Here is a 26,535-nt window from a genome sequence, read left to right as displayed (position 1 = left end):
GTTTATTAGAAGCCTCCTGCTGAGACAGCACAATGCAAGAGGCCACTGTTTGGAAGTGTAAAGGAAGGAGCCCTGGAAGTCTGATTGTCTCTCAGCTCAGCAAACTGGGAGAGTCTTTGTTTTTTTCTTTTAAACACAAACAGGCTAGCTGAACCAGGAAACGCCAAACTAACCCTATGGTTTACAGATCATCAGCAGTGACATAAATAGGTTCGGGAAGGAGGGGGTTCAAGGTACCCAGTCTGTTTTGGTTTCCAGGGCCGCCCAGAGGATTCAGGGGGCCTGGGGCAAAGCAATTTCCGGGGCCCCTTTCATAAAAAAAAGTTGCAATACTCTAGTAACATGTATTTGGAAATGTAAAAAATTACCAGTGAAATACATTCAAAAATTAATTTTTAATAATTTGAAAATACACTAAATACTTTATTTAAATACATTAAATGCTTTAATGGTATGTATACATTTGCAATTACATAATGGGCTGTCGCTGGGTGATGGTGATGGTTGGTGCCAATGGGCTGTCGCTGCCTGGGGGTGGCGCTGCAGTTGCCCAGGGCTGGGTGGGGAGCTGGGCTCTGGGTCGGGGGGTGCCCGGCTCAGAGGTGGGGGTCAGGGCTGTGGGGGGATGGGGTCGGGAGGTGCCCAGCTCAGAGGGGCAGGGCTTGGAGCTGGGGGTCAGGGCCCTGCCCCCTTACCACGTGGCTCTGAGCGGGAGGAGCTCAGGCCTCGCCCGAGCCACGCCACTGCAGCACTGTCCAGGGCCGCTCCTGGACGCAGAGCGCCAAGGCGCCGGGGGATGGGGGAAGGCGGAGGCGAGCCTCCGACATTCTCGTGGGGGCCCCTGCGGGGCCCGGGGCAAATTGCCCCACTTGCGCCCCCCCCTCTGGGCGGCCCTGTTGGTTTCAGCATGTCTGCACAACAGCATAATCTGATGCACTAGTTCTGAGAGGCAGTGTGGTCTAGCAGACTGGGGCTAAACTGGAAATCAGAACTCCTGGGTTATACCAGGCTGTACTGCTGACCTGCTCTAACCTCAAGCAAATCACCTTCCTTCAATGTCTCTATTTCCCTTCCCGCCCCTCTGTCCTATCTAGATTTTAAGTTTTTCAGGGCAGAGACTGTGTGTACGTACACTGCCTAGCACAACAGGGCCCCAGTTTTGGTTGGGACCTCTAGGCATTTCAGCAGTACAAAAACAAAAAACAAAAAAGACAAGAAGTTACTGTTTTTCCATGCAGTTTCCTCACCGCATTCCAATGTTAGATCCATAGAGAGTTCAACTCTACAGGCAAGAAAATCAATATAACTGAACTTGAAAGGGCTCCTAGTGGCCAGCTCCCAGAGACCCCTCCCTTTGTATTGCATCATATACCACTACCCTGTTCCCAGTCCCACTTCTTGGAACTAGAAAGTCAGAGCTGCTCCTGAAGAGGGGAAATGCCCTCGAGCCGACTGACCTTTAAATACCAGGCAGTCACAGTCTAGTCTGTAAGAGCAGGTTATGTGCCAGCCCTGAGTTTCATTTGACCCAACAGGATAAGATGGTTTAGGGTTTCTGAAAGGCAAATATTGAGCCTACTCCCCAGGGTTTACACATAGCTGCTGGGAAATAACCTCTGAAGCCTTCTGGGCGTGTTTGTAATACAGCACAAAGGCGATGACATCATTTAATCTCTGTATGTTAAATGCCTGGCTGCTCCCAGACTTGCCTAACCCTGATCCAGTACATTTAAATCTGGCACCACCGTGCCATTAGGGATGCCATTCTTATGCTGTTTGTGCAGCACCCAGCACACTGAGGCGCCAATCCTGCTTAGAATCTGTGGGTGCTGCCACAGCACACTTAAAAATTAAGTTGCCACCTGCCCCTTCCCACACAGCCACCTATTATTATTTACTGTTTATATTATGGTAACATTTAAATGCCACAACTACGACAGGTTCCACTGTGATAGCGACTATACGAACACATAGTAAATGACCAGGGCCGGCTCTAAGTTTTTTGCCGCCCCAAGCAACAAAATTTTTGGCCGCCCCCCCACCTCCACCCCAGCCCTGGGCTCTCCCCCCCCCGACCCCACCCGCACCCCCTGCTGCCCCAGCACTGGGCTCTCTCCCCCACCCCACCCGCACCAGCCCTGGGCTCTCTCTTCTCCCCCCACCCCACCTGCACCCCCTGCCGCCCCAGCGATGGGCTCTCCCCCCCCCCACCCGCACCCCCTGCCGCCCCAGCCCTGGGCTCCCCCCTCCACCCCAGCCCTGGGCTCCCCCCCACCAGTGCTGACTCCGCCTGCTCCTCCCTCGCCTCCATCCGGTCCAGAGGTGGCAGGGTTGGGGTAAGCAGCAGGGCTCCCGGGCCGCGCCTCAGCTCAGGGTCCCTCCAGCTGGGGCTCCCGCCTCCAGGACCGGCCAGACCCGGGAGGGCAGAGGGCTGAGGAGCGGGGGGACCGCCCCGGCAGGGGGCTGAGGAGCCAGGGCAGGGTAGCCCCAGAGGGAGCGGAGCCCCAGAGAGCGGGACGTGGGCCCCGCACGGCAGCACTCCACCCTCTATGGCCCCGCTGCTGCTTCTGGCCGCCCTGCCGCAGCCCCTGGGTGGCTCGGGCTGCTTCGCCCAGCCCTGGCTGCGGCACTGGGGGGGCGGCCGCCCTGTGGCATCTGCAGGCGGCTCCGTGTGCCCCGAGGGGTGGCCCCCAGCCCGCGTGGCCCCCGCTAGGAGCCTGCCCGGCCCAGCCACAAGGTGCAGGGCCGGCTCTAGACTTTTGCCGCCCGAAGCAAAAAAAGGGGAGAAAAAAAAAAAAGACGTCCAGAATGCTGCCCTTGAAAATGTGCCGCCCCAAGCACGTGCTTGGTTTGCTGGTGCCTAGAGCCGGCCCTGTAATTGACAATCCTTACAAGCTGGTTCCTAGGAGTTGGAAGGTACTTACTAGTTCACAGACAGTGCCAATAGCTGATGTAGAATCCGGGTGGGGACTGACAGCCGCCACACATATTTATGCCAAGAAGGGTCAAATGAGTCATTCTGCTCTAAAACTACAAACAGCACATAATGGAACAGGCAAGCCGAAAAAACTGAAGTTGCCGTGGTTCAAGGTCACACAGTCATTTCACTTTTCACCCCGACCGGTTGCCAAGCAGAAACAAGGATAAAGACCTGCATAATGCAGCTTCACTTTCCCCACACGGCAGATCAATGACATTCCTGGGACCTTTGCAGATCCATGTCCAATCCATTACTAGGCAGGCAGAGAGGCGAGGATCCAGAGCATCAGATCCTTTGCCATTCTGCTTTATGAAATGCTGGAGAAAAACTGGGAAGGACTCCAAGCACAAAGGAATTCTGAGTGCAATTCCCCTTCAGAGGAAGTGCTGGATAACCACCAATACAGCACTTTGTACCTTAGGTACCTTCCATCCAAGGACTCCAAAGCTCTTTACATAAAATCTGATTCAATAGATGGCATGTTTATTCTACCCAAATACATTTACGCTCCTAATCTCCCTCAATATAACAGCACCTCAAACAGAGTATTAATTAGGCTGGTAAGAGGGGGGAGTATACCACTGCAGAGGTACAGCCAGCACGGGGAGTGCTACCTAAACAGCCGTTGTGTTTACCTGTATGTCATCACAGCACCACTCCTAGGCACTGACGTGCTATTTAGTGTACCGGGGATAGTAGATAACTCCCAGCTGAGTGTGCCAGCCTTCCCATCAATCACTGCAGCATAACAACCGCCAGCATCCCACATGTTTACACTCAAGCCACACCACTGCTGCTCTGGCACCACCCTAGAGAGACCCCTGCCTGGAAGGAAAGAGCAAACTGTGCATGGGGCCTTAAAGGCTGTAGGTACCTCTAGACATTTGAAAATGGGGCTCTGGCCAAACCCATACCTGGATTGCATGGCACAAGGAGTTCCTGTGAATGCTCTGAACCAGCCAGTGATATCCCAGCTCAGTTTGTTTCCCTGTACAAAGGGCAACAGTCTGAAACAGAATCGACTCCCCGCGGACTGAAGTGTGGGAGCTGCCCTTGGATTAAGGGGTCTGTATTTCTAACTCTTGCAATTTTACAAGTCTCATGATATTTGGTATTTTTCTTAAAGCCCCAACTCCTGCAGCCAGGTGGTTACAAGAGAAGCTCCACTTTCAGTTCTTAACAGTGGTCACTGAGGGTACGTCTACACTTACCTCCGGGTCCGACGGCAGGCAATCAATGTTCTGGGATCAATTTATCGCGTCTTGTCTAGACGCGATAAATCGATCCCGGAAGTGCTCGCCGTCGACGCCGGTACTCCAGCTCGGCGAGAGGAGTACGCGGCATCGACGGGGGAGCCTGCCTGCAGCGTCTGGACCCGCGGTAAGTTCGGTCTAAGGTACTTCAAATTCAGCTATGTTATTAACGTAGCTGAATTTGCGTACCTTAGTCCGAAGTGGGGGGGTAGTGTGGACCAGGCCTGAGAAGAGCTCAAGGCTCAAAAACCAGAAGGCCAATAAAGACCACTCAAATTATTTAAAATCTCACTAATTTTAAAACAATCTTGTGGTCTGGGGGGCCTGGTCCATGGCTTTTGAATGGTTGGGGCTGGCAATGCTGAGAACCCAAGTGCCAGATGAGGGTCTTTTAAAAATGCCATCGCTTGAAAGTTACCATTGCTTGAAAGTGTTTGGAGGATCATGATCCTCCAGTGGGTGCCTCTGAACAGCACAGCTGGAATAGTCCAATAGTGCATGACCACAGAGATAGTGACTGCACAGTCTCCACTCACCTTGGGCTGGATTAACAGCACCCCATGGAAAGACTCCCATGCCCTCCTGCATTTGTCACTCATTCTGTTCCCAGTACAGAGTCAAACTAGAAGCCCTCCCCACCAAAACCTGTCAGGCTGCACATTCCCAGGGCTTGAGCGTGTGGATTTGGCATATTAGATCATCAACATCTGTCGTTCAATAGCCATATTTCATTCAGGACACTAACCAAAGGATTCTGAAGAGAGTTGGTGCACTGGTGTACAATTCAGATCTGAATTAGGGCCGCCTCTTCCTTCACACAATCTCTGTGGGGACCAGCAATTTAGCACTTACACACCACTTTGTCTATAGACATTAAGACACTTTATAAAGATGGGGTGGAGAGGTCAGTATCATCCCCATTTACAGACACAGGAAAAGATTTACCCAAGGTTATACAGTGACCCAGTAGCAGAACCAGGATTAGAACCCAGGACTGTTGACTTCCAGTCCAGAAGATAATGGAGGCAGCTTTGTCCAGTGCCCTAAAAGTAGCTGAAGAGCTACAGCTCTTCACGCTCTCCTTTGCGGATCCACCGACAAGGGACCTCCTCATCTGTCCCACAACGATGGGGCTCTATTCACATGTGCAGAGTCTGAAGGAATATGCATGTGGTGAATTCAGAGAGGAGGCATTTCTGCTTACATGTCACAGAGGGGCCTGGTACCTGGGCTGTTTTGCTCTTCACTGGTAATAACTCATCCTGCCCTGACATGCTTCACCCAGTGTTTGATTGAATTTACCAATCAGGTGAGATGGGTGGGGCATGGCACAGATACAACTGGCTGATAACTCCTGGCTTGAAGCCATGGAGCCAGCAGAGAGTGAATGACTCACTACTCGATTTGCCTTGGTCAAATCACAACAGTAAGGAGACAAACCCCAAGGAGCTGAGCAACTCTGTTCAAATCACTCTGCTCTAAGGCTTGTGCTTAAGCATGATAAAGACGGGAACAAAGGGCAACAGATAATCGCTTCCCTGACAACAGGTTCCTCAGGAGAAATGCTTCCTTTTAGAAACGAGACACAAGGTGAGGGAGATAGATCGATCCAGCGGGTAGTCTGGACATCCCCGATAGTATCTTTGGGTATCGATATATCACGTCTCGTCTAGACGCGATATATCAATCACCAAACGCGCTCCCGTCAACTCCGGAACTCCACCAGGGCGAGCGGCGGTAGCGGAGTCGACGGGGGAGCCGCGGCCGTCGATCCGGCGCCGTGAGGACGGGAGGTAAGTCGAAATAAGATAAGTCGACTTCAGCTACGCTATTCCCATAGCTGAAGTTGCGTATCTTACATCGACCCCCGCCCGCCCCCCCCCCCGCCCCCCCCAGTGTAGACCAGCCCTTTTATTGGACCACTGTTGGTGAGAGAGACAAGCTTCCGAGGTTACACAGAGCTCTTCTTCAGGGCTGGACAAAGCTGCCTCCCTTCTTCCTACCTGTTTTCTAAAAGGGAAACAGTGGGTTTTTCTTTGAGAAAGCTCTCAGCAGGAAAAAGAGATGATCCGTTTCTACCAGGAAGAGAATTCTCTCTCACGCTCTCCACTGGAGAATTGTGGGAGGAGGAGGGAGAAGTTTCCAGATATACCCTTAGCTAAGCAAGGCCAGAACAACATCCCACTAGTGGAACAAGTCAGATCCTGTGATTTTAGGGTTTCTCTGCAATTAACTTCATGTGCATTCAAAAGGGAGTGTGAAGGTTGCATCTTAGCAACAGAAAAGCAGCACAATGCACACTGCTATCTAGCCCTGCCCTGCCTCCAGCCAAATAGCAGCCAAGGTGTGAACCCACCTTTCCCTCCCTCAGTAAGGTGTTCAATTGAATGGCCAGATGGCCCAGTTAAATGCTCATGTTAGCAAAGGAGTGTACAAAATAAATTGTCAGAGGCACAATCAAGCCCTGGGACCTCCTAGTTCACAAGTTGGAGAAGTGGTGGCAGCTCTAGTGTAGGTAATATACCTACACCAGGGGTAGGCAACCTATGGCACGTGTGCCGAAGGCGGCACACGAGCTGATTTTCAGTGGCACTCACACTGCCTGGGTCCTGGCCACCAGTCCGGGGGATACTGCATTTTAATTTAATTTTAAATGAAGCTTCATAAACATTTTAAAACCCTTATTTACTTTACATACAACAATAGTTTAGTTATATATTATAGACTTATAGAAAGAGATCTTCTAAAAACATTAAAATGTATTACTGGCACGCGAAACTTTAAATTAGAGTGAATAAATGAAGACTCGGCACACCACCTCTGAAAGGTTGCCAACCCCTGACCTACACTAAGGCCTTGGCTACACTCGGGACTTCATAGCGCTGCCGAGGGGAGTAGCTTGCAGCGCTGCGAGTGAGCGTGCAGCGCTGCAGGCTCTGATTACACTGGCGCTTTACAGCGCTCTACTCGCTGCGCTCGGGGGGGGGGGGGGGGGGCGTTTTCACACCCCTGAGCGCAGCAAGTTGCAGCGCTGTACAGCGCCAGTGTAGCCAAGGCCTATGATTCCTGCTACTGCTACCACCACTGGAGTGGCACCACTGGTGAATTACAAGGCTCGTTTTTGCCAACACAGTCACAGCCTATACCCCTCAGGTATAGGCTGTGACTGGGCTCAGGATTCTCTGGCACCACTAACCCTGATTAAATGTGTTTGTGGCCAGAGCATGTTGCACCATGGTTGTGTTGTGTCTTTGCAGACAGAAGCAGCACGTTCTGGGATTATGTTGGAGTCCTGGAAGACACCAATGCATTTCTTCTGCTCACACACATAATACTAAGCCATTTTCATTTCCCAGCTGCCTCCTCTAGAGCAGCAACAAGGATGAGCACCTGATTTTTCATAACTGATGCACATTATTGTTTAACATGCAAGGGTGGGGTGAGTTAGTCACAAGGACTGTACTTTACTCCCAGCGAGCAACTTCCTCTCAGCTGATCTCCTAATGATCTGTCTATATGCAACATGACTCAGTTTCCAGAGCAGGTTTAAGCCTTGTCCACAGTGTGAGATGTAATCATTTAAACCAAGCCATTTTCAACAGACCTGAACCCTGGTGACTGCCTCTCACGCTGCCCTGCCTGCAGACCATTCTAAGACATGGCTGCTGAACAGTAGAGGAGCAATGCTTTTAGCAGGCCTTGCTCTGGGTAGCCAGATTGTCAAAGAGAGGGAAACAAAACAAGGGAGGGGCCCCACAGGGAACATTTTGGTGGGGCCCAGAAGTACATGCCAGAGGAGAGGGGGAATAGAAAAGGGAACTCATACCCCTCTCGGGTGTGGATTGCAGTGGGGCTCAAAGGGAGGCCTCAGAGGGCAGGGGGAGGAGGTGAACAGTGCCAATATGCCACAGGCCTGATGGAAAATTCCCTGGGGCACATAGTGTACTCAGCCAGGCTGTCATCTGTCCAGTTCAGCTGGCCAGCCTGGGAGGGGCAGGATGTCAGGCAAACAACCATTAAAATCCAGTCCTAAATGTGAATGACGGAAACTGTCTCTTATTTCCCTTTTCTTCCCTTCTTTGAGACTCCAGACTGGCTTTTTAAACAGTCTCAGGCCTTGGCTACACTCGCGGATTCACAGCGCTGCCGCGGCAGCGCTGTGAAGCGCGAGTGTAGTCGCGCCGCCAGCGCTGCGAGAGCTCTCTCGCAGCGCTGCAAGTACTCCACCTCTCCGAGGGGAATAGCTTGCAGCACTGCGAGGGAGCGTGCAGCGCTGCAGGCACTGATTACACTGGCGCTTTACAGCGCTGCACTCGCTGCGCTCAGGGGGGGTGTTTTTTCACACCCCTGAGCGCAGCAAGTGCAGCGCTGTGAATTGCCAGTGTAGCCAAGGCCTCAGTCTTTTCAATCTCTCCTTATACAGATGTTCCATACCCCTACCCATTTGTGTACTTTTCTGTATTTTTCCCAATTTTTATTTATTTATTTTAAGATAGGCAACCAGAACTGCATTCAGTATTCAAGGTGAGGGTGTACCACAAATGTATATAGTGGCATTATATTTTCTGTATTACTATCCATCCCTTTCCTAATGGTTCCTAACATTACCACCTTTTTTGATGGCCACTGCACATTGAGCAGATGTTTTCAGAGAACTATCCACAATGACTTCAAGAGCTCTTTCTTGAGAGATAATAGCTAATTTAGACCCCATCATTTTGTGTTCATAAATAAGATTATGGTTTTCCAGCACACATTACTTTGCATTTATCAACACTGAATTTAATCTGCCATTTTTTTGCCCAGTCACCCAGTTTAGTGAGAGCCTTTTGTAACTCTTGGCAGTCAGCTTTGGACTTAACTATCTGGAGCAATTTAGTATTGTTTGCAAACTTTGCCACCTCACAGTTTACCTGTTTTCCCAGATACACTGAACTGGCAGGTTGAATAGAAGGGTGGGCAATCCAGATTTTGGCCATCCTAAAAGTTTCCTTGTAAGCTCATCAGGGGCAGAGAATCTCCTAGGCAGCCCCCAAGTGGCAAGCAGTTATCTGTGACCCCCTGAAGATCCTAGGATGGGAGGGAACTGGCTGTCTCTCAAGGAGGCACTCAAATAGAAGAGCAGCGGGAGGACAGGCCAAAGACACCAAAGGTAAGGGGTGTGAGGTGTTGTATGGGGGAAGGGGAGTTGCTATGGGGAATGACAAGGGAAGAAGTTGAAGGTGGACGACTTTACTGGTGAACCTAGGCCAACCTTCATGGTCTCATTGGGATTCATTTAGATGGTAGGTAAGCTCTTTGGGACACAGACCCTCTCGTTGTTTGTAGAGTGCTTAGTACAATGGCTCACTGGCCTCTAGGTGCTACCATAATATTATTAATAGAGATGAGTCAAAAAACGTCCCCTTATTTTGGCTTTTGATTTTCAAACCATTGACCACTTTTTCCTTCTCCATGTGAAGGAGAAGGAACCGTGAACCCCTGACCCAGTCAATAAGTCTCTTACTTTCTAGTTTTGTTACAAACATTGTGCATGGCCTGATTCTGAACAACAGAGGTACAGCATTTTAAAACATGACTTTTATGTCCCATTAACTAAAACTTGTGAATTATCTATTTTTAAAAAGGACTTGCATACAACAAACCAAATATGGCATGATCTCTGGAAAACAGGTATATACTGCACCCAGGCAACTTGGAAATGAAAAGGTCTCTCTCTCTTTAAATTGGGTCAAAATGATTTTCAGGCTTTTGGTACCTCAAACTGCTGGAGCAACAAGTGGCTTTGGCAAGAAAACAAAGCTTTGGTAAGTTGTTTACATGTTTGATCCACTCGGAAATGAGTAAAAAGTGAAAGCTTGACAATGAACTTCAGCTAAGGAGTAGAAATGTAACATGTAAATAGATCTAAAAGATGGCCGCTATACTGGGCTTTCATTCCCAGTGAGGAAGGGCAATCAACTCAGGCAGTGACAGTGCATGACCTATCCAACCAATAGGGCCTCACCCTCATCTGGAAGAATGAGAGGGAAAGATTTCCGGTTTCATGGCCAATTCTGTCTCTACTAGGTCTGCCCTTAAGGGTATCAAGCTCTGCCAGTAGTAACGCTGGATTTTCCTGAGGTGGATACTTGTCCTTCAGAAACGGGACTAGGGCACCAAAATCATTACACCATAAATCACCAAAGGGCATTGAGATGAGGATGATGATTTTCAGCTGATGAAGATCTGGGGCATGCGTGTGGTGTTCGTAACATGTTCATGGCATCCACTTTGGAAGTACCAGCTGGTTTTAGAAGTTGTCAGGTAACACTGTCTTGCCCTCAGGAAGCTTCACCCAATGAGAGCTTGTTCTGATGATGTCATGCTTAGGCCTTTAGCCCCCATTTCAGAGCTTTGTGGGGGATGGAGCTCCCATGCAACTAGAACTAGTGCTTTGTTCATGTGCTTGCAATAGAACCTAGCTGAACGGCCATGGTTACAGTCACTTCCAGGCTTTGAATTGCTTTTGTTCTAAACACATCAAAGTGAAAGGTTCCATATTATGTCAATTGCCTAACTCCCCCAGCTCCCACCCCCACCATGTTTATCCCACATTTCGTCCCAGCTACCACCCCAAAAATCCATCCAGTTTATCACATGTAAGTGAAGAGCAGATTTTTCCCCTTCTATTTTTGGTCTCCAGTGTGTTGCCTCCTTTCCCACACCCCTTGGGTTCTGTCCCCGTTCCTCTTCTCCCTCCCTGTGCCCCTGGGGGCACCTCCAAATACAGGGGAATGAGCATTCGGAAGCAAGTGTTGGGCAAATCTGCAAGTTACTTCCCCCACCCCAACTGCAGGCGAGTCAACTTCAATCAGGAAGCCGTGTGCCATTATGCAAGTGACTGATGTGTTGAAAAAGTCCCCACAGAGAAGGCTCTTTACAGAGCCTGCAGTCTCCCACTGGTACCAGGCTCTCCATCAGAACACAGCATGGATGACCACTGCAAGAAACACCTACTTTTTTGGGTAAAACCTCTTCTGTCCTGTTTTTCCCCTTTGTTCTCTGGTATCACAACCCCCCCACCCCACTGCCTATTGTTCTATGTGGGGATTGATTGATTTATTAAAATTGCAGCCAAATGGTTTCAAATTGTGTTTTATCTGAATCTCCCTTCTAGGCATTTGGACAATGAGCCTGCTGATTGGGGCCACAAACACTGCTCCCCCCCCCCCATCTAATTGAAAAGAAGTTTACCCTACTTAAGATCATTTAACTTTAAAAAAAAAATCCCTCCTCAAAATAAAGTCTCTTGTAATCTGGCCACCTGTTTGCTATCTTCTCCTCTTGTGCAATATATTCAGTATCTCACTGTAAATAAAACACTTATTCCTTAAAGCTACATCTCCTGGCAGTTTCTGAGTAGGGGAATTTAATCCTCACACAGCCAACCCCAGACAAACTATTAGGAGGTAATAAATATCCCAATGTTACAGATTAAGGAAATGGGGGAACAGGGTCAGCTCAAGGAGTCTGTCAGAGCCAGAACTGGAATTCAGGTGTCCAAGGCTCCTATGCTCACATAGCCTACTAGTGCGTGTTACAGGTCCCATCTGTGCCCAATCATCAGGTTATACGTCTGTTACAGCCTTGTGTCTTTAGCTCTGCAGGCCCCTGGTCCAATCCCTGAAAGCAGCAGTGACACCCACATCATTAATTCATGGACCTGATAACAGACCATGGCAGCCACACTCTGTTTATTGCTTATCCAGGTGGCTGGAGGTGGGTTACTACCCTGGCTAACATTGGCTGGTTTTTGTCCAACACACAAAACAACTGAAACTCAACAGAAGATCCCTTCCTTACTGAAGGTGAGTGAAAGGTGCCAAAGTGAGAGGTGCCCACCTGGAATGATTAACCCTTTCAAAGTCAGCCTTCAGTTTTCAACCAGAGCCTAGGACTTTCATGAGTTTAAGGGAATTTAGTAGCTCAAAAATACCTAATACCCAGAGGAAATTTACAAACCCTCCTCCCCTTTGGCAGGAAATCCCCCACCCCCCAGGACGTTTATGGGTAGCATCACTGCATTGGGGGAAGGGTCACTGATCAAACAACAGCTATCCATTCCCACTCTTACCTTCTGCCAACAACCAGGATTTCAAGATACAGCCAAACTACCTCTGCCCACTAGAGTCCTCAGTTTCGCTCCGCTCAGCAGCAGCTACTCTGCTTGCCCTAGGGTCCTGTCGACATTGGGGATTTTTTACCAGATTGCTTCTCATTGCTAACACTGAGAACAAATCCACTCAGAACAAGTCTAACCAACATGGTATTAAAAGCCTCAGCGACCTGTCTACACTAAAACTCCCAGTGCTTCTACCAGCAGTGGAAAATGTTTCAAAATGTTTTAAATTAATTAGTGTAGACAAGGCCCATCCGTCCTTTGCTCTAGCTCAGGGGTTCTCAACTTCACTGCACCACAATCCCTTCCTAACAACAAAAACACAGCACCCGTGCAAGGCTGAAGTAGTAGCCTGAGCCCCACTGCCCCGGAGGGGGGGGGGGGGGGGCGCTGAAGCCAAAGCCCGAGGGCTTCATTCCTGGGCAGCAGGGCTGTAGCCTAAGCCCCGCCACCCAAGGCTGAAGCCCTTGGGTTTTGGCTTCAGCCCGGGTGGCAGGGCTCAGGTTTCGGCATCTAACGTGGGCCCTGGTGACCCCATTAAAACTGGGTTGTCAAACTCTGGGTCACAACATCAGCTCTAGCTCATTCTCCGGAGCCTGATGATGAAGCACGTTTAAAGGCCTCAGAGGGACAATTTAACTTTGGCCTATTGAGGTAAGGGGCAGCTACATATTAACCCGAGATGCTGGCATAAGCAGCTTACTAAATGTGTCTGCTCCCTGCAACTCTAGGATAGTCCCACTAAGGACAGTTTGTGGGCGGGGAAGGGACATCTAGACCAGTGGTTTTCAAACTTTGGTACTGGTGACCCCCCCCCCCCCTATGAATTAAAAAACATATTTAGCACCATTATAAATGCTGGGGCAAAGTGGGGTTTAGGGTGGAGGCTGACAGCTCGTGACCCCCCCCCCATGTAATAACCTAGCAACCCCTTGAGGGGTCCCAACCCCCAATTTGAGAACCCCTGAACTAGACAGTCTTTTTGCCTTTTAGGTGTTCACCATTCAACACACTGTCCTTATGAGTAAGTGCAGAGCCCTCAGTCTGTAAAAATAGCAGCATCTTGCCCAGCTTTTCTTTCCTAGAGTTACTGCTGTGACATTGAGTATAAAATAATATTTCATTGAAAGATGACAGGACCAGAAAGAGTTAATTAACTCAGACTGACCTGACCCATGAGTGAATTGTAGGAACTGGTTAGGAAGATATGTAAATGAATAGAGCTTTGAAATGCAAGTCTGCATTGTTAGAGATCTCAAGGGTAGATGTTTGCTCAGGGCTTGTGATGTAAGCAAACAAAGTCTTGTCTATTGCTGTAACTTTAATTCGAAGATCAAAAAGGAATATTAACATTTATGATGATACTTGAGTGAAATAATATTATTGTCTACATGTCTCTTTGAAGGTTGTGGTAACCTGTATCTGAACTGTTTAATGGATAAATTACCCTGTGCTAATTGCCAGGATGTTTGGAAGGAGAATTAATTCTATTATTTTCTCAGGCCAAAAGGCTGCTGGAAATGTATAAGAACCCTGGGACATGATCCTGCTGCATCTCAGATCTGGTTTGGGTTTCAAGAGGGGGAAACCTTAAGCCACAAGGATTGAGATCCCCAGTCACTGACTGGAGTCACCCTGAACATGGACATTGGACTATAACCTATGGACTGTTTCTAAAAGGACTTTTGGCAACTACAAGATCACCTCTGCTATGTATCTGAACCTCAAGAATTGAATTCAAGTCTGTATGTATATTGATCTTTTAACCAACACACTTTTATTTTTTAATAAATTTTAGCTTAGTTAATAAGAATTGGCTATTAGCGTGTATTTTGGGTAAGACCTAAGTTATAATTGAACCTGGGTATGTGGCTGATCCTTTGGGATTGGAAGAACCTTTTATTTTATATGATGAAGTAAGATTTTCAGTAATCATCATATCTGACGTGTGTGTCTGGATGGAGGCCTGAGGCTGGGTACTTTAAGGGAACTGCGTTGTTTGGACTTCTGAGTAACCAGTGAGGTACTATAGAAGCTGTTTTGTGCTGGCTTGGTAAATCTAAGTATTGGAATAACCACCAGCTTTTGGGGTTTGTCTGCCCTGTTTTGTTTGCAGTTCACCCTGATTGAGTGACCTCAGCTGGGTCCCACGGGCAGCACCGTCACAGCTGCTGATGCAGATTTGAAAGCCAGGAAGTTCTGTTTTTAAACAGTGCTTAATTTCTGTGTTGCAAAACATTAAGGTACCCCCAACAGCCCTTACTCCATGCTCACCCTGCCCATGTGAAATAGATGTCAGGTATGTATTAGCAAAAAGGCATTTTAAATCCCATATCATTGTTGCTTCAGCTATGGGTCTTCAGCTCAGCTCCAGACTAAGGGCTTGCCTGTATGAGATAGCCGCACTGGTTTACAAACAGATGTAATTAAACCAGTGCAAAACCCCATGTAGACACACATTCTGATTTAAGAATTGCTTTGACTCAGTTTAGCTGAAGTTAGGAAGGAATCAACTTCAGCTAAATTGATATAAGCCACTCAAACTAAAATTAGAGCATCTACCCTGGGGTTTGCACTGGTTCAATCGGATGAGTTAAGTAGTCCCACCAGGGTTAAGTAGAAGGGTATAAGTAACTGAGCCAACTCCTGCCCAGCATGGCAGGGATGTTTCAGTGCATATGGGACTGAATAGCCACCAGCTTCACAATACCTTTCCAGAAGTGCAATCACAGGCTAGTCATCAACACCTGTCCCATGGCTGTGAGCATGTAACTTCTCTGTTCAAATCTCTGCATCAGCTTCTTGTTCATTTCCAAGATGATGGTCACACTCCACGACCTTACTGTGGAACCTATTGGGACTCAGATCATGCGCCTTCCTCAGCACTTTTGCTGTCAGTTTCTGGGACTGTTCTTCCCAGAAGAGGAGGCAGATCTTTCCAAACACAGGGCCCATGGCAACTGGCCAGAGCATGGCATCCTTCAGGGCCCAAGTAAAGATGCATTGATTTGGTTTGGCATTTGGGCCACTCATTCCTAGGAAGGAAGCTGCCAATACACTTGATAGATTGGCTTAATTTATGCTTTTGTAAATAGTACCTAGTTGCTACACCAACAGGGGTTTTGTAAGTCATTAATACCAGTGGTATAGAAATAGAACAGAGGCTGGGAGCAATATGGAAGTATTTGGCTCAATGAAGCATTTTCTAGTAGCCAGTGAAGAGCTCTCCACCCTAAACAGTAAGTAGCATGATGCTGAAAATAAACCCATAAAAGCAGAACATGAATGTGAACAGAACTGAGATTGATTCAGAGCCACTCAAACCCTGGAATTGTCCTGGGAGCTACCAGGTCTTTTGCTAGGTGACTCATCAAGGACTTCTCAACTGTTCAAGCAGACTGAAGTTGCTCCCCTGAAGCTTAAGGAAGCAAACTCTTCTGTTCTCCCCTCCCATGTAGCTGAACAGCATTGCGCAACTAGTGAGATGCATTAAGAAGTTTTTTCCTCCCTTTTCAGGGTCATGTCCTGGCCACGGCCTGGAGCCATGTACCAGACCCAGGCCAGATCTACACAACAAGCTGTCGGGCAGGGGTGTGAATAGGTGTGATTTGTGACCAACAGAGGTGGGCCAGCCCAGCAAAAGCAGCTATACCGGTAAAAGTGCCCTTTACTGGTACAGTTTATTTCACTCAGGGAGGCTGGAAGCAGCTATGCCAGCAAAAGCACACTTGTGCCAGTATAAGCTGTATGAACACAAGGTGCACTTTGCCAGCGGAGTACACCGACATAGCTACACTGGCAAAGCCCTCTATCTGTAGACCTGGCCAAAGCGGAGCAGATTATAGCCTCTCTTATGTGTCCCGAGCTAACAGAACGGGTCCTTCCCCATGTGCCAACGTGTCCATTTTAGAAAAATGCTCTCACCACAATGAGTAGGAAGCATCCCTACTATGGGAAGGGCCAGTCCAGTCATGTCTGCCGAAGCTACTCGTTAGAATTAGGTTTCTATCCCTCACAGCTGCAAACTAAACTTTCCAAAAGGGTCCTGACACTGGGCCGCCTTCCTCCTACAGCTAACAGAGCCTGGAATAAGAGGAGCTCAGCTCCTCTCCCAACCATAGCAATGGAGCAGTAACTCTGACACTCTTCGAAACGGACACAGGTCAGGCACTTCCAAGAAGTTTAGAGCCTCCTGCCGCACCCACCCAAAACCCATCCACCCGCACGGCAAGCACCAGCAGCGAGCAGGACACCTTATCTGGCTATGGCTGGCTGATTCAGGGGTCGCCTCTACCCCATCTCTGCCCTCAGAGCAGTGCCATGTTTGCTGAATCTGTCAGCCCACAATGTGCTCCACTTGCAAGACACTTCCTGTGGTTTCTATTCATGAGAGAAAGAGAGAAGGAATTGAGGCACAGACCCCCAGTTACATGCCATGGGCTCTGGCAGCCAGTCATGTGACGCAATTAGTATCTCAGCTTCTATTTAATGGTGCTAGCCCTTGAGAAGAGCCAGAAAATATGACCCGAGCGTAAGCAATGCCGCAACTTCTGCTTGAGTCTGCAGACATCCTTCAGCAGGAGCAGCAGCTATTAGAGCTGGGGGGTAAGTCATTGGCCCCACACTCACCACTAGTGCAACCCAGACACCCACTGCTCTGGGGGAAGCCCTGCTACAGTCTATGCTGGCATGGGTCACACATATGGAGAACTCCTAAGCAAGGGTGGGGTATAGCCACAGCATAGGGTCAGAGCATGGGGGGAGGGGAGTGGCCAGAGCACAAATCAAGCAGGGCCATAGAGTGCCTGACTCTGTTGGATTCCAATGATCATTACAATATCCAGACCCGGCTGGAAAGTAGCACGGGGTGATACCTCTTCTGGACAGCAATAGGCAGAGCTCAGAATAGCTCAGGAGTCGCAAAGCAGCTTGAATGGTTTCTGAATTTGTTTAGCAGACGAGAGTGAGTCATTTGGGAACTTGAGTAAACAAGCCAGGCTGTTCTTTGCTCTGCTGGGGCAAGAAGCCCTTCACACAGGAGGCCTCTCCATAGTAACTTACATTTTCAAATTGCAGGGTGCTCAGAGAAGAGCCACAGATGAGGGGTCTAGAAGGACCAGCTTACAGGATTGAGCGCTAAGCCATTTTTTTTTAAATGAAGACAAGGTAGGTGATAATGCAAAGTTCCGTCCTCCGGAGTGCAGGAAGGAAAATACTGGTAAGAGGAGACAAATACAGCCAGGGCTTCCTGGACAGTGCAACAAATATCACAGCATCCTGCTGCTGCTGGTAGTGACCATTTGGTTGGTGTGGGACAGGTGGGGAAATATCTGCCCCATTGTCATAGCTTCAACAGATTTCCCCCCCCCCTCCCCCCATACACACACACACACACACACACACACCTACCACTGGCTGCAAAACCATCTTCAGAAAATTTAAGTTCTGATAGACCAGCTGAGACCCTTGTTTGCTGAACTGATGCCATTAGAAACATCAGAGCAGCATCAGCATAGATAGGTCACTGGTGCTTTTAAACACAGTTAGTTGTCTAACCCTGCTCAGTACAGGTCTAGTTCAGGGGTTCTCAACCTTTTTCTTTCTGAGCCCCCCCCCCAAATGCTATAAAAACTCCACGGCCCACTTGTACTACAACAATTGTTTTTCTTCATATAAAAGCCAGGGCCAGCACTAAGGGGTAGGAAGCAGGGCAATTGCCCAGGACTCCACACCACAAGGGGCATTGCGAAGCTAAGTTGCTCCGGCTTTGGCTTCAGCCACAGATGCTGGAGCTCAGGACTCCGGGCTGCAGTCCTGCATGGCGCAGGCCTAGTGAGTCTAATGCCAGCCATGCTTGGCAGACCCCCTGAAACCTGCTCACAGCACCGGGTTTACAATGGCGCCAGTGGTGCCATGGAGCCAGGCCCATACTCAGAAGGGGCCCTGGCCTACTCAGCTTGCACTGCGCCCCGAGACCTTGCCAGCCTGCTGGCTCCCCCCTGCCCACCACTTGCTCCTCTCCGCCCCCTGACCAGCCCCCAGTGCACCTCCAGCTCCAGGCAGTCTCTGCTTCTCACCACCTGTGGGGCCCTGCCTGTCTCCCCAGAGCTGAGCCACCTGGGACTGGTGCAGAAGGCTGGCCAGTTTTGGCCAGTTGGGGGGGGGGGGGGGGGGAAGAAGAGAAAAGAGGACAGTGTGTAGGGCTTGGTTGGGCCCCTCCAGGCAAGTGGGTCCTGAGGGAGCCTGGCTGGGGCAAGCCCTGGCCAGGCTGACTGCATCACTCCCAAAGGGCTGGGCCAGAGCAAAGCAATTCCCTGCCCCAGGACCAGCCCTGGCTGCACTGCCGGCTCATAGTTTCCTCCCAGCAGGGCGTGAGAGTGCAGCTGGGAGGCAGAACATGGGGGAGTGGGTCTCGGGGGGAGGGGAGCTAGGCTGTGAGGGGGCAGGGAAGGTGTGTGTGTGTGTGTGTTGGGGCACTAGGCAGTGGGGGTTCTGTGTGGGGTGCTGGGCAGTTGTGGTGGGGCTGTGGGTGGGGGGGTGCTGGGTGGGGTGGTTTTGTGCAGTATGCTGTGCATTTGTGGTGGAGGTCGGGGAGGCGATGGGCATGGCGGAGGTCTGGGGGGGCGCTGGGCAAAGGGAGTTATGGGGGTGTTGTTGGGCAGGGGAGCTGTGTGGCACAGCATGGACCTGCCCCCGACAGGAAGGGGCATGCTGGCAGCACAGGGCCAGCAGGCCACAGTGCATCTGGCAACTGCTGGTTTGTAAATAGTGCCCTCACATTGGGCTGGATGGAGCGGGGCTGCCCCCACCATGGCACGCCCCATTGCCCCTGGCTGGCCCCTCGCTCTGGGGACTGACCTCCCTGGCCCATGCCATGCTCAATTGCCTCCATGGGGGGCCCCACAAAAGGTTAATCTGGCCCTGCCCCCACGTAGAATTCGCAAAGAAGGCTAGTGTAGACAAGGCCACTCACTGTTCAACTCCCTGCCAAACTCTTATTTGGGTGACCAGATTGTCAACTCAAAGCCCTTGAACACCTGTCCCCCAAACATATCATTATGCCCTCACCAGCCTACAAACTGAGCTCCAAGTATCCCCCTGGACTGGGTATTGGCCACAGGACTAGAGTGAACAATGGTCTAATCCAGGGGTAGGCAACCGATGGCACACGTGCCGAAGGCGGCACACGAGCTGATTTTCAGTGGCACTCCCACTGCCTGGATCCTGGCCACCATTCCAGAGGGCTCTGCATTTTAATTTAATTGTAAATAAGGTTTTTAAAATGTTTAAGAAGCTTCATTTAATTTACATACAACAATAGTTTAGTTATATATTATAGGTTTGTATAAAGAGACCTTCTAAAAACGATAAACTGTATTACTGGCAAGCAAAACCTCAAATTAGAGTGAATAAATGAAGATCCAGCACTCCACTTCTGAAAGGTTGCCGACCCCAGTCTAATCATTAATGGTATCTTCTAGTTCCTAGAGCTTTGAAAGGAGATCCTGTCAACAAGCTAATTGTCAAGATCTCGCTTACAAAAAGGAACATTCCTGCTCTGCCATGCGGGTCCCAAATTGCTTGACATCTCCATGCTAGAATTCCACACTGGCCAGCTGTTCCAGCATCCAGTGTGGAATGCTGAATCCAAAATTAACATCTCAACAGTTCAACATTAAGAACATTCAGCTGAAATGGACCTACTGATGGAACTCAAGGGGGCTCATGTCATCTTGAACGATGAAACCTAAGAGCCCTCAGCACTGCAACAGGGGACTCGATTTGCTTTGCCATATCAGCATACCTCACTCCCCTTACACTGAAAAAGGAAAATCCCACAGGAATTGCCCCTGGGACTGATCACCTCTTTTCCAACACCAGAGGTGTGGTGCAGACACAGGTTGGCCACCTTCAGCAGCAGGTTAAAATCCATTATTAGATTATTACCAGCACGGTTGCGCCAGGGTGTAAGTGAGAACTGAGTTTACAGTTTCCAAAGGCAAACTGGGATTTAGGATTGCCTCTCAGCCACAGCCACATCGGCAGTGTGGTGCTCATTTCTCCAATCTGAGCTACAGAGGTTTGTTTTTATGTATGATGAACCCAGATTCACTACAAAAAGATTTTCTCACTAATCCACACCCCGGAACACCAACATCCCATAGAGCAAAAGCAGATCTAGGTAGTTATATCTGAGCTCCTCACAACCACCAATGGATTTTAACCTCACACTGCTATGAAGGCAGATAAATATTATCCTCATTTTACAGATGGTGAACTGAGGCACAGGGTAGATTAAGTGATTTGCCAAGGTCACACCAGAAGCCTGTGGCAGAGTAAGTTTATGAAAGAGGCACGCTCCCGCTGGGGATTTTAAAGGCTCAGGGAGCGAAAGGTAAGATCTCTGTCCTAACAGGATCCCATCAAGACTTGTTTAGTCTAGACCACTAGTTTCTCCAGAGGTTCTTACATCCTTTTGAAACTCCTGCCCTCTGTCTTCACTATTGAGACAACCCCTTTTGATACCTCTACCATTAACAGTCAAGCATATTGCCCTTATTAGTAATGTTTTAAAGAGATTAAATCTGCAAATACATTTCATAGGAAAACAGGAAAAATTACTTTAAGTGCTTTTTAACCCACTTAAAGAAACATCTTAATTTTGAAACAACTTTACATTAGTATTGATTCTTTGTGTGGACAGACTGGAGCCTTCTGAAGTCCCCATTTGTTATAAGCACCTCTATCAGGAATTAGGGCCCCATTGTCCTAGGCAAGGTACAAACAAATCTGTTAGTCTTTAAGGTGCCACCGGACTCCTTGTTGTTTAAACAAATCTGACAGTCCCTTACCCAGAAGGCTCACAGTCTAAGACAAAAGATTTGACTTGGGAACAGACAGGAGGGAGGAAGAAGGGATGTTAGGTTAGTTGTAACAGTGATCTTAGTAGTCACGAGTGATCACTAGTCTAGCCATTGTCACATGGTAGTGATAAATAGGTTTCACAAAGACAGACTAAGGATGGATTTAAAAATTTTGATGAGGATTTCTTCTCATGAGTAAAGGGCAAACATGGGAGAAAGCTTGATGGGAAAAGCAGACACGCAGGTTTATTACTAACCCATTATCACTAGCATGTAATTAATGCAGAAGAGGAGACAGTGCTCATACATCATAAGAATGTCATTAAAACAGCATCATGTGCAAAGGAGACAGCAAACCCCCATGATTTAATCAAGATGGATGGTTAAAAGGAACTGGGAGGTTTTGGAACACAGAAGTGGTCAATTTGTCTGACTTCATCAAGAATACACCTGGAAGTTAAAAAGGGTTTGGCTTTTGCCGCCCCCCCCGATTGCAGGAGCTACACATACATTCAAAGTTAAATTTACACACATGTAACATGCATTACATAAGACTGAAAAGCAAGATTTTTTTTTTAAATGGAAATAGAGCCTACCTTAAAAAGGATGCTGGCAGGTCAGCTTTGACCCAGAAATTAAACAAGCACAAATGGTTTGTTTGTTTTTCTTTAAAAAGTTTTAAAAACTAAAAATCACAAATGTCCATTGATTTTTAGAAATTCAATGGAAACGGACAGGGTTTATGTTTAAGTGACCTGCAAAAGGGGAAAAATATATGTTTGATTGTAAAGAAGAAACAATGCACAAAAAAGGCCTGAATTGATTTGTGTTTTAATAATGGGTTTTGTATTTTTGCTTTTTTTTTTTTTTTTTATAAACATGAGAGATTAGAGCTTTTGCTGAACAAACTCACTGACTCACTAGAGAATTAACCGGATTTTGACATCAACCAGAGCTATTGAAAGGAAGCTGATTGTTTTCCATGACTTCCATCCAGTTCATTAACTTGGTGATGTCTCATCCCTCTCCTCTGGAATGGTTAATTCCCTCCATTCTTCACTTATCCACCCTTGACTTTTTTCACCCCCTCCCATCTGAAGGTCCGCCCTGCCATCTTCCCCCTCCCCCCAAACACACACACACACACAGCCCGCCCTTGCTCACCCCCCAACATCTGCTTCCTCCACTCCTGTTCTTGCTTTGTGGTGTGTTCCTGGCAAAACCGCTATGACCAGGCTAATTGCATGCACTACAAATTCATTCTCTCCTGTTCTACCATCTTCCTACATGAACCACTCTGCTACTCCATCTTAAATGAATCCCATGCCTCCAATCCCAGCTGCCTTTTCACCACTTTTGGGTATGTCTACACTGCAAACTAGAGGTGTATTCTTAACTCAGGTTAGCTAATTTAGGATAAAATAGCAGTGAAAACACAGCTACATGGCATCGTGTTAGCATCTGGAGTTAAAGTCTATAGGGCAGCCTCAGATGAACTTGCACTGCTAACCCAAGCTAAAAGACAGGTTACTGTGTCTTCATTGTTATTTAAACCCAAATTAGTGAACCTGAATTAAGAATACACCTTTTTCCCCCAGCAGTGTAGCCCTACCCTTTGACTTGCTCCTTAAACCTTCCTCTCCTCCTGCATCTCGGCTTCTCTCTTGACACGGGATCTTATCAATTTCTTCCCAGGAAAAAACCTGACAGGACCTTCCCTCTCCCATCTGCTTGCCCTTTCTTTACCTTCCCCTCCCACCTCACAACTCTCTCCTCCTTCTCCCTGATCACAGACAGAAGTTTCTTATCTTCTTTCCTTCTCCAGCCCTTCCACTTGCCTAACTGACTCCATCCCACATGCCTCACACCCACTCTCATCCCCTCCCTTACTCTTCTCCCACTCTTTCCTCTCACAATACAAACATGCCTTAGTGAGGCTCTCCCATCTTAAAAATACCCACCCTTCTCCCTCCATTACCATACCATCACCTTTCCCCCTTTAATCTCATTGAACACATGATCTACAATCCCTGGCTGGAATTCCTTTCTGCCAACTCCATCCTAGACCAGGAGCAGCACTTCAGGGGAGGGGGAGGCGCCTTGCAGGGCCTATAGACACCCCAAAATTTGCCTTAGCCCTCTCCCCCACCCCACCCCCAGCAGCTGCCGTTCTCCGGCCACCCAGCTCTGAAGGCAGAGCAGAGGCTGCTGGCCGGGCATCCAGCGGCATTGGAGAATTAAGGCCAAGTGCAGGGCCTGAGAGTAGCCCCTGGCCTGTGTCCCCACTAGCTGGGACATGATACCCAGGGTAGCTGAAGAGCTGGAGCTCTCCACAGCGGCCTGGACTGACCCACTCTGGCCTGGGCTCCTGGAACTGCCCCCAGAGGGCTCTGTTGGCCCCGGAGCCAGGTCCCCACCCCCAGGCAGCTCCTGCCAGCTGCAAGCAGCCAATGCCCCACACTACCCAGCTCCAGTTTCAGACCTGGCTGGAGGTCGGGCCTCACAGCGAGGGGGGGCACAGCTCCCCAATTTTCTGTCTGGCCCACCTCTAATAGCTTGAGAGCTTTCAAAATTAGTTAACACCTATTTAAAGCAAATCCTGATAGATTTGGGTGAATAGCTCTTTCTAGAAGATTCATACACCCTTTTGGGTTGAGAAGACTCCAGTTCTCTCATCCTCCAGCAAGGACAGGGACCACAAGACTTGATATTCCTAATTGTAAAGTTACAGAAAGCAAATGAAACTTTACAACATTCGGGCTGCTCTTATACATCATAAAAGCAGCACAAAGGGAACAGCTTTAAATAAACAAAGCTTTCCCAGCAATATTTGCAATCCAAACATTCAAAGTGCCTGAAAACACTGGTACAATGACAAACAGGCTACCCAAAAAATACAACTAATTTTCATTGTTTAAGTGCAAGAAGTGAATAACCTCAATGGTGAAAACCAAACTGGATTTCTAGAGTGATTGCATTTTCCTGAGTTTGAGACGTTCCTGTTAATACAGGAAACGAGATTTGTTTAGCAGCATCTATGATTTGTAACTTAAATGGGTCTCCAGCTGTGAGCACTGTGAAAACAGAGCCTCCTGCAATCAGGTGCTTGGGGCGGCCAAGGGAGAGGGGCGGCACCTGCGGCAATTCGGGGGGCGGCAGGTCCCTCACTCCCTCTAGGAGCGAAGGACCTGCCGCCGCCGGTCGCGGTTCCTCCCCCCCCCCCCCCCAATTGCCGCCACCGGTCGCGATTGCGGCTCCCCCCCCCCCCTTGGGGCGGCAGAAATGCTGGAGCCGGCCCTGTCTGCATTCGTCTGATAAGGAATCATCAGCATTTTACAAACGGTGTTTAACTCACAAGGAAAGAAACTTCTTCCCCCATTTCAGACCAAGCAAAAATTCAGAATGAAGCATCGCTAAAATCCACCTCCACCCTCCCAGGCCTTTAATCTGCCCAGAAGGGCCCTGGCGAGGGCTTCACAGAGATTCAAACTCAAAGCACCAAATGTTTAGCACAATCCTCAAACCCCAAAGGCAATAGGGGCCAATGCAGGGTGGGGACTCAGCTGAGAAAAGGAGACTCAGCAACAAAACGAACCATCTGCGAAGCAAGGAGCGAGACCCGGGAGCAAAGGAGCCATGGGCAGCCCCAGGGTACTGGGGTCCCAACACCTCAGAGAGAGACAGACACAGCTTCATGTACCATCACCACCAGGATCATGCCAGGCAGACACACCCAGCGGGATGAAAAGTGAAGCTCCTGAACTGCCTCCTGCCCCGGCCTCACTGCCCCTAGCCCCTTCCTCTACCCTCCCCCCGCCCGCCGCACTGCTCCTCCCCCCCCTCCTCTACCCTCCCCCCGCGCGCCTCACTGCCCCTACCCCCCCTCCTCTACGCTCCCCCCTGCCCGCCACACTGCCCGTACCCCCCCTTCCTGTACCCTCCCCCCACCCGCCTCACTGCCCCTATCCCCCTTCCTGTACCCTCCCCCCGCCCGCCGCACTGCCCCTACCCAACTCACTGCCCTCCCCCCGCTCGCCTCACTGCCCCTGCCCCCCCTCCTCTACCCTCCCCCGCCCGCCGCACTGCCCCACCCCCCTCCTCTATCCTCCCCCGCCCGCCGCACTGCCCCACCCCCCTCCTCTATCCTCCCCCGCCCGCCGCACTGCCCCTACCCCCCCTCTCTACCCTCCCCCCGCACTGCCCCTACCCCCCCTTCCTCTACCCTCCCCCCGCCCGCCGCACTGCCCCTACCCCCCTTCCTCTACCCTCCCCCCGCCCGCCGCACAGCCCCTACCCCCTTCCTCTACCCTCCCCCCGCCCGCCGCACTGCCCCTGCCCCCCTTCCTCTACCCTCCCCCCGCCCGCCGCACTGCCCCACCCCCTTCCTGTACCCTCCCCCCCGCCCGCCTCACTACCCCTACCCCCCGCCCGCCTCACTGCCCCTACCCCCCTTCCTCTACCCTCCCCCCGCCCGCCGCACTGCCCCTACCCCCTTCCTCTACCCTCCCCCCGCCTCACTGCCCCTACCCCCTCCTCTACCCTCCCCCCACCCGCCTCACTGCCCCTACCCCCCCTTCCTATACCCTCCCCCCGCCCGCCTCACTGCCCCACCCCTCCTCCTCTACCGTCCCCCCACCCGCCTCACTGCCTCTACCCGCCTCACCGCTCCTCTACCCTCCCCCCGGCCGCCTAACTGCCCCTACCCACCTCCCTGCCCCACCCCTTTCACTACCCTCCCCTCGCCTGCCCCTCACTGCCCCGCGCCCGCTCGGTCTGACCGCCCAGCCCGCCTCCTACCCTTGCCCCCATTCCCCGGCGCGGCGCGGCACTCACAGGAGCTGACGCTGAGGAGCAGTAAGTGGAGCCGGCCCCACACCCCGGGCCCAGCCATCGCCGCGCACCCAGCTACCCACGAAGCTCTGCCAGATGCCGCCCGCCACTGCCTGACTGAGCCCCACCCGGCCCCGCTCACCGCCCGCAGGTGAGGCCCCACCCTTTCCCCAGGTGAGGCCCCGCCCTCTGTGCCCCCATTGGCTCCCGGCCCACGCTAACCGCCCCGTGCACCCCGCCCCCAAGTGCTGATTGGATGCCGGTACGGTGTCGTCAACCAATAATATAGTCAACCCTGTGCCCTGACTGTCTCACACCTACAGCTCCGCCCTAATTGGCTACCAGTAGGGGCCCTTAACCTCGCCCCCGTGAACTTAGTCCCCGCCCCAAGGCCCTCCCCTCCCCCCCGCCAGGACTCTCCGGTTGCCATGGTGACGGAGGCCACAC

The 26,535-nt window shown here is 50.2% G+C and overlaps 1 protein-coding gene across 1 annotated transcript in view; it reads right to left on the bottom strand.

Annotated features, from left to right (window-relative positions):
* LOC135892306 (junctional adhesion molecule A-like) overlaps positions 1–26,197 on the bottom strand; it is a 62,808-nt gene extending 36,611 nt beyond the window's left edge. The window contains exon 1 of the mRNA XM_065420023.1: positions 26,092–26,197. Coding sequence (XP_065276095.1) covers positions 26,092–26,149 — 58 coding nt within the window. The 5' untranslated portion in view covers positions 26,150–26,197. The remainder of the gene's footprint in view (positions 1–26,091) is intronic.
* Between the last annotated feature and the right edge of the window lie 338 nt (positions 26,198–26,535).

The sequence above is a fragment of the Emys orbicularis genome, chromosome 20 (genome assembly GCF_028017835.1).
Source record: "Emys orbicularis isolate rEmyOrb1 chromosome 20, rEmyOrb1.hap1, whole genome shotgun sequence".
Classification (NCBI taxonomy): Eukaryota; Metazoa; Chordata; order Testudines; family Emydidae; genus Emys; species Emys orbicularis.
The sequence above is the reverse complement of the archived record's forward strand: the minus strand, read 5'-3'. Positions and strand labels throughout refer to the sequence as shown.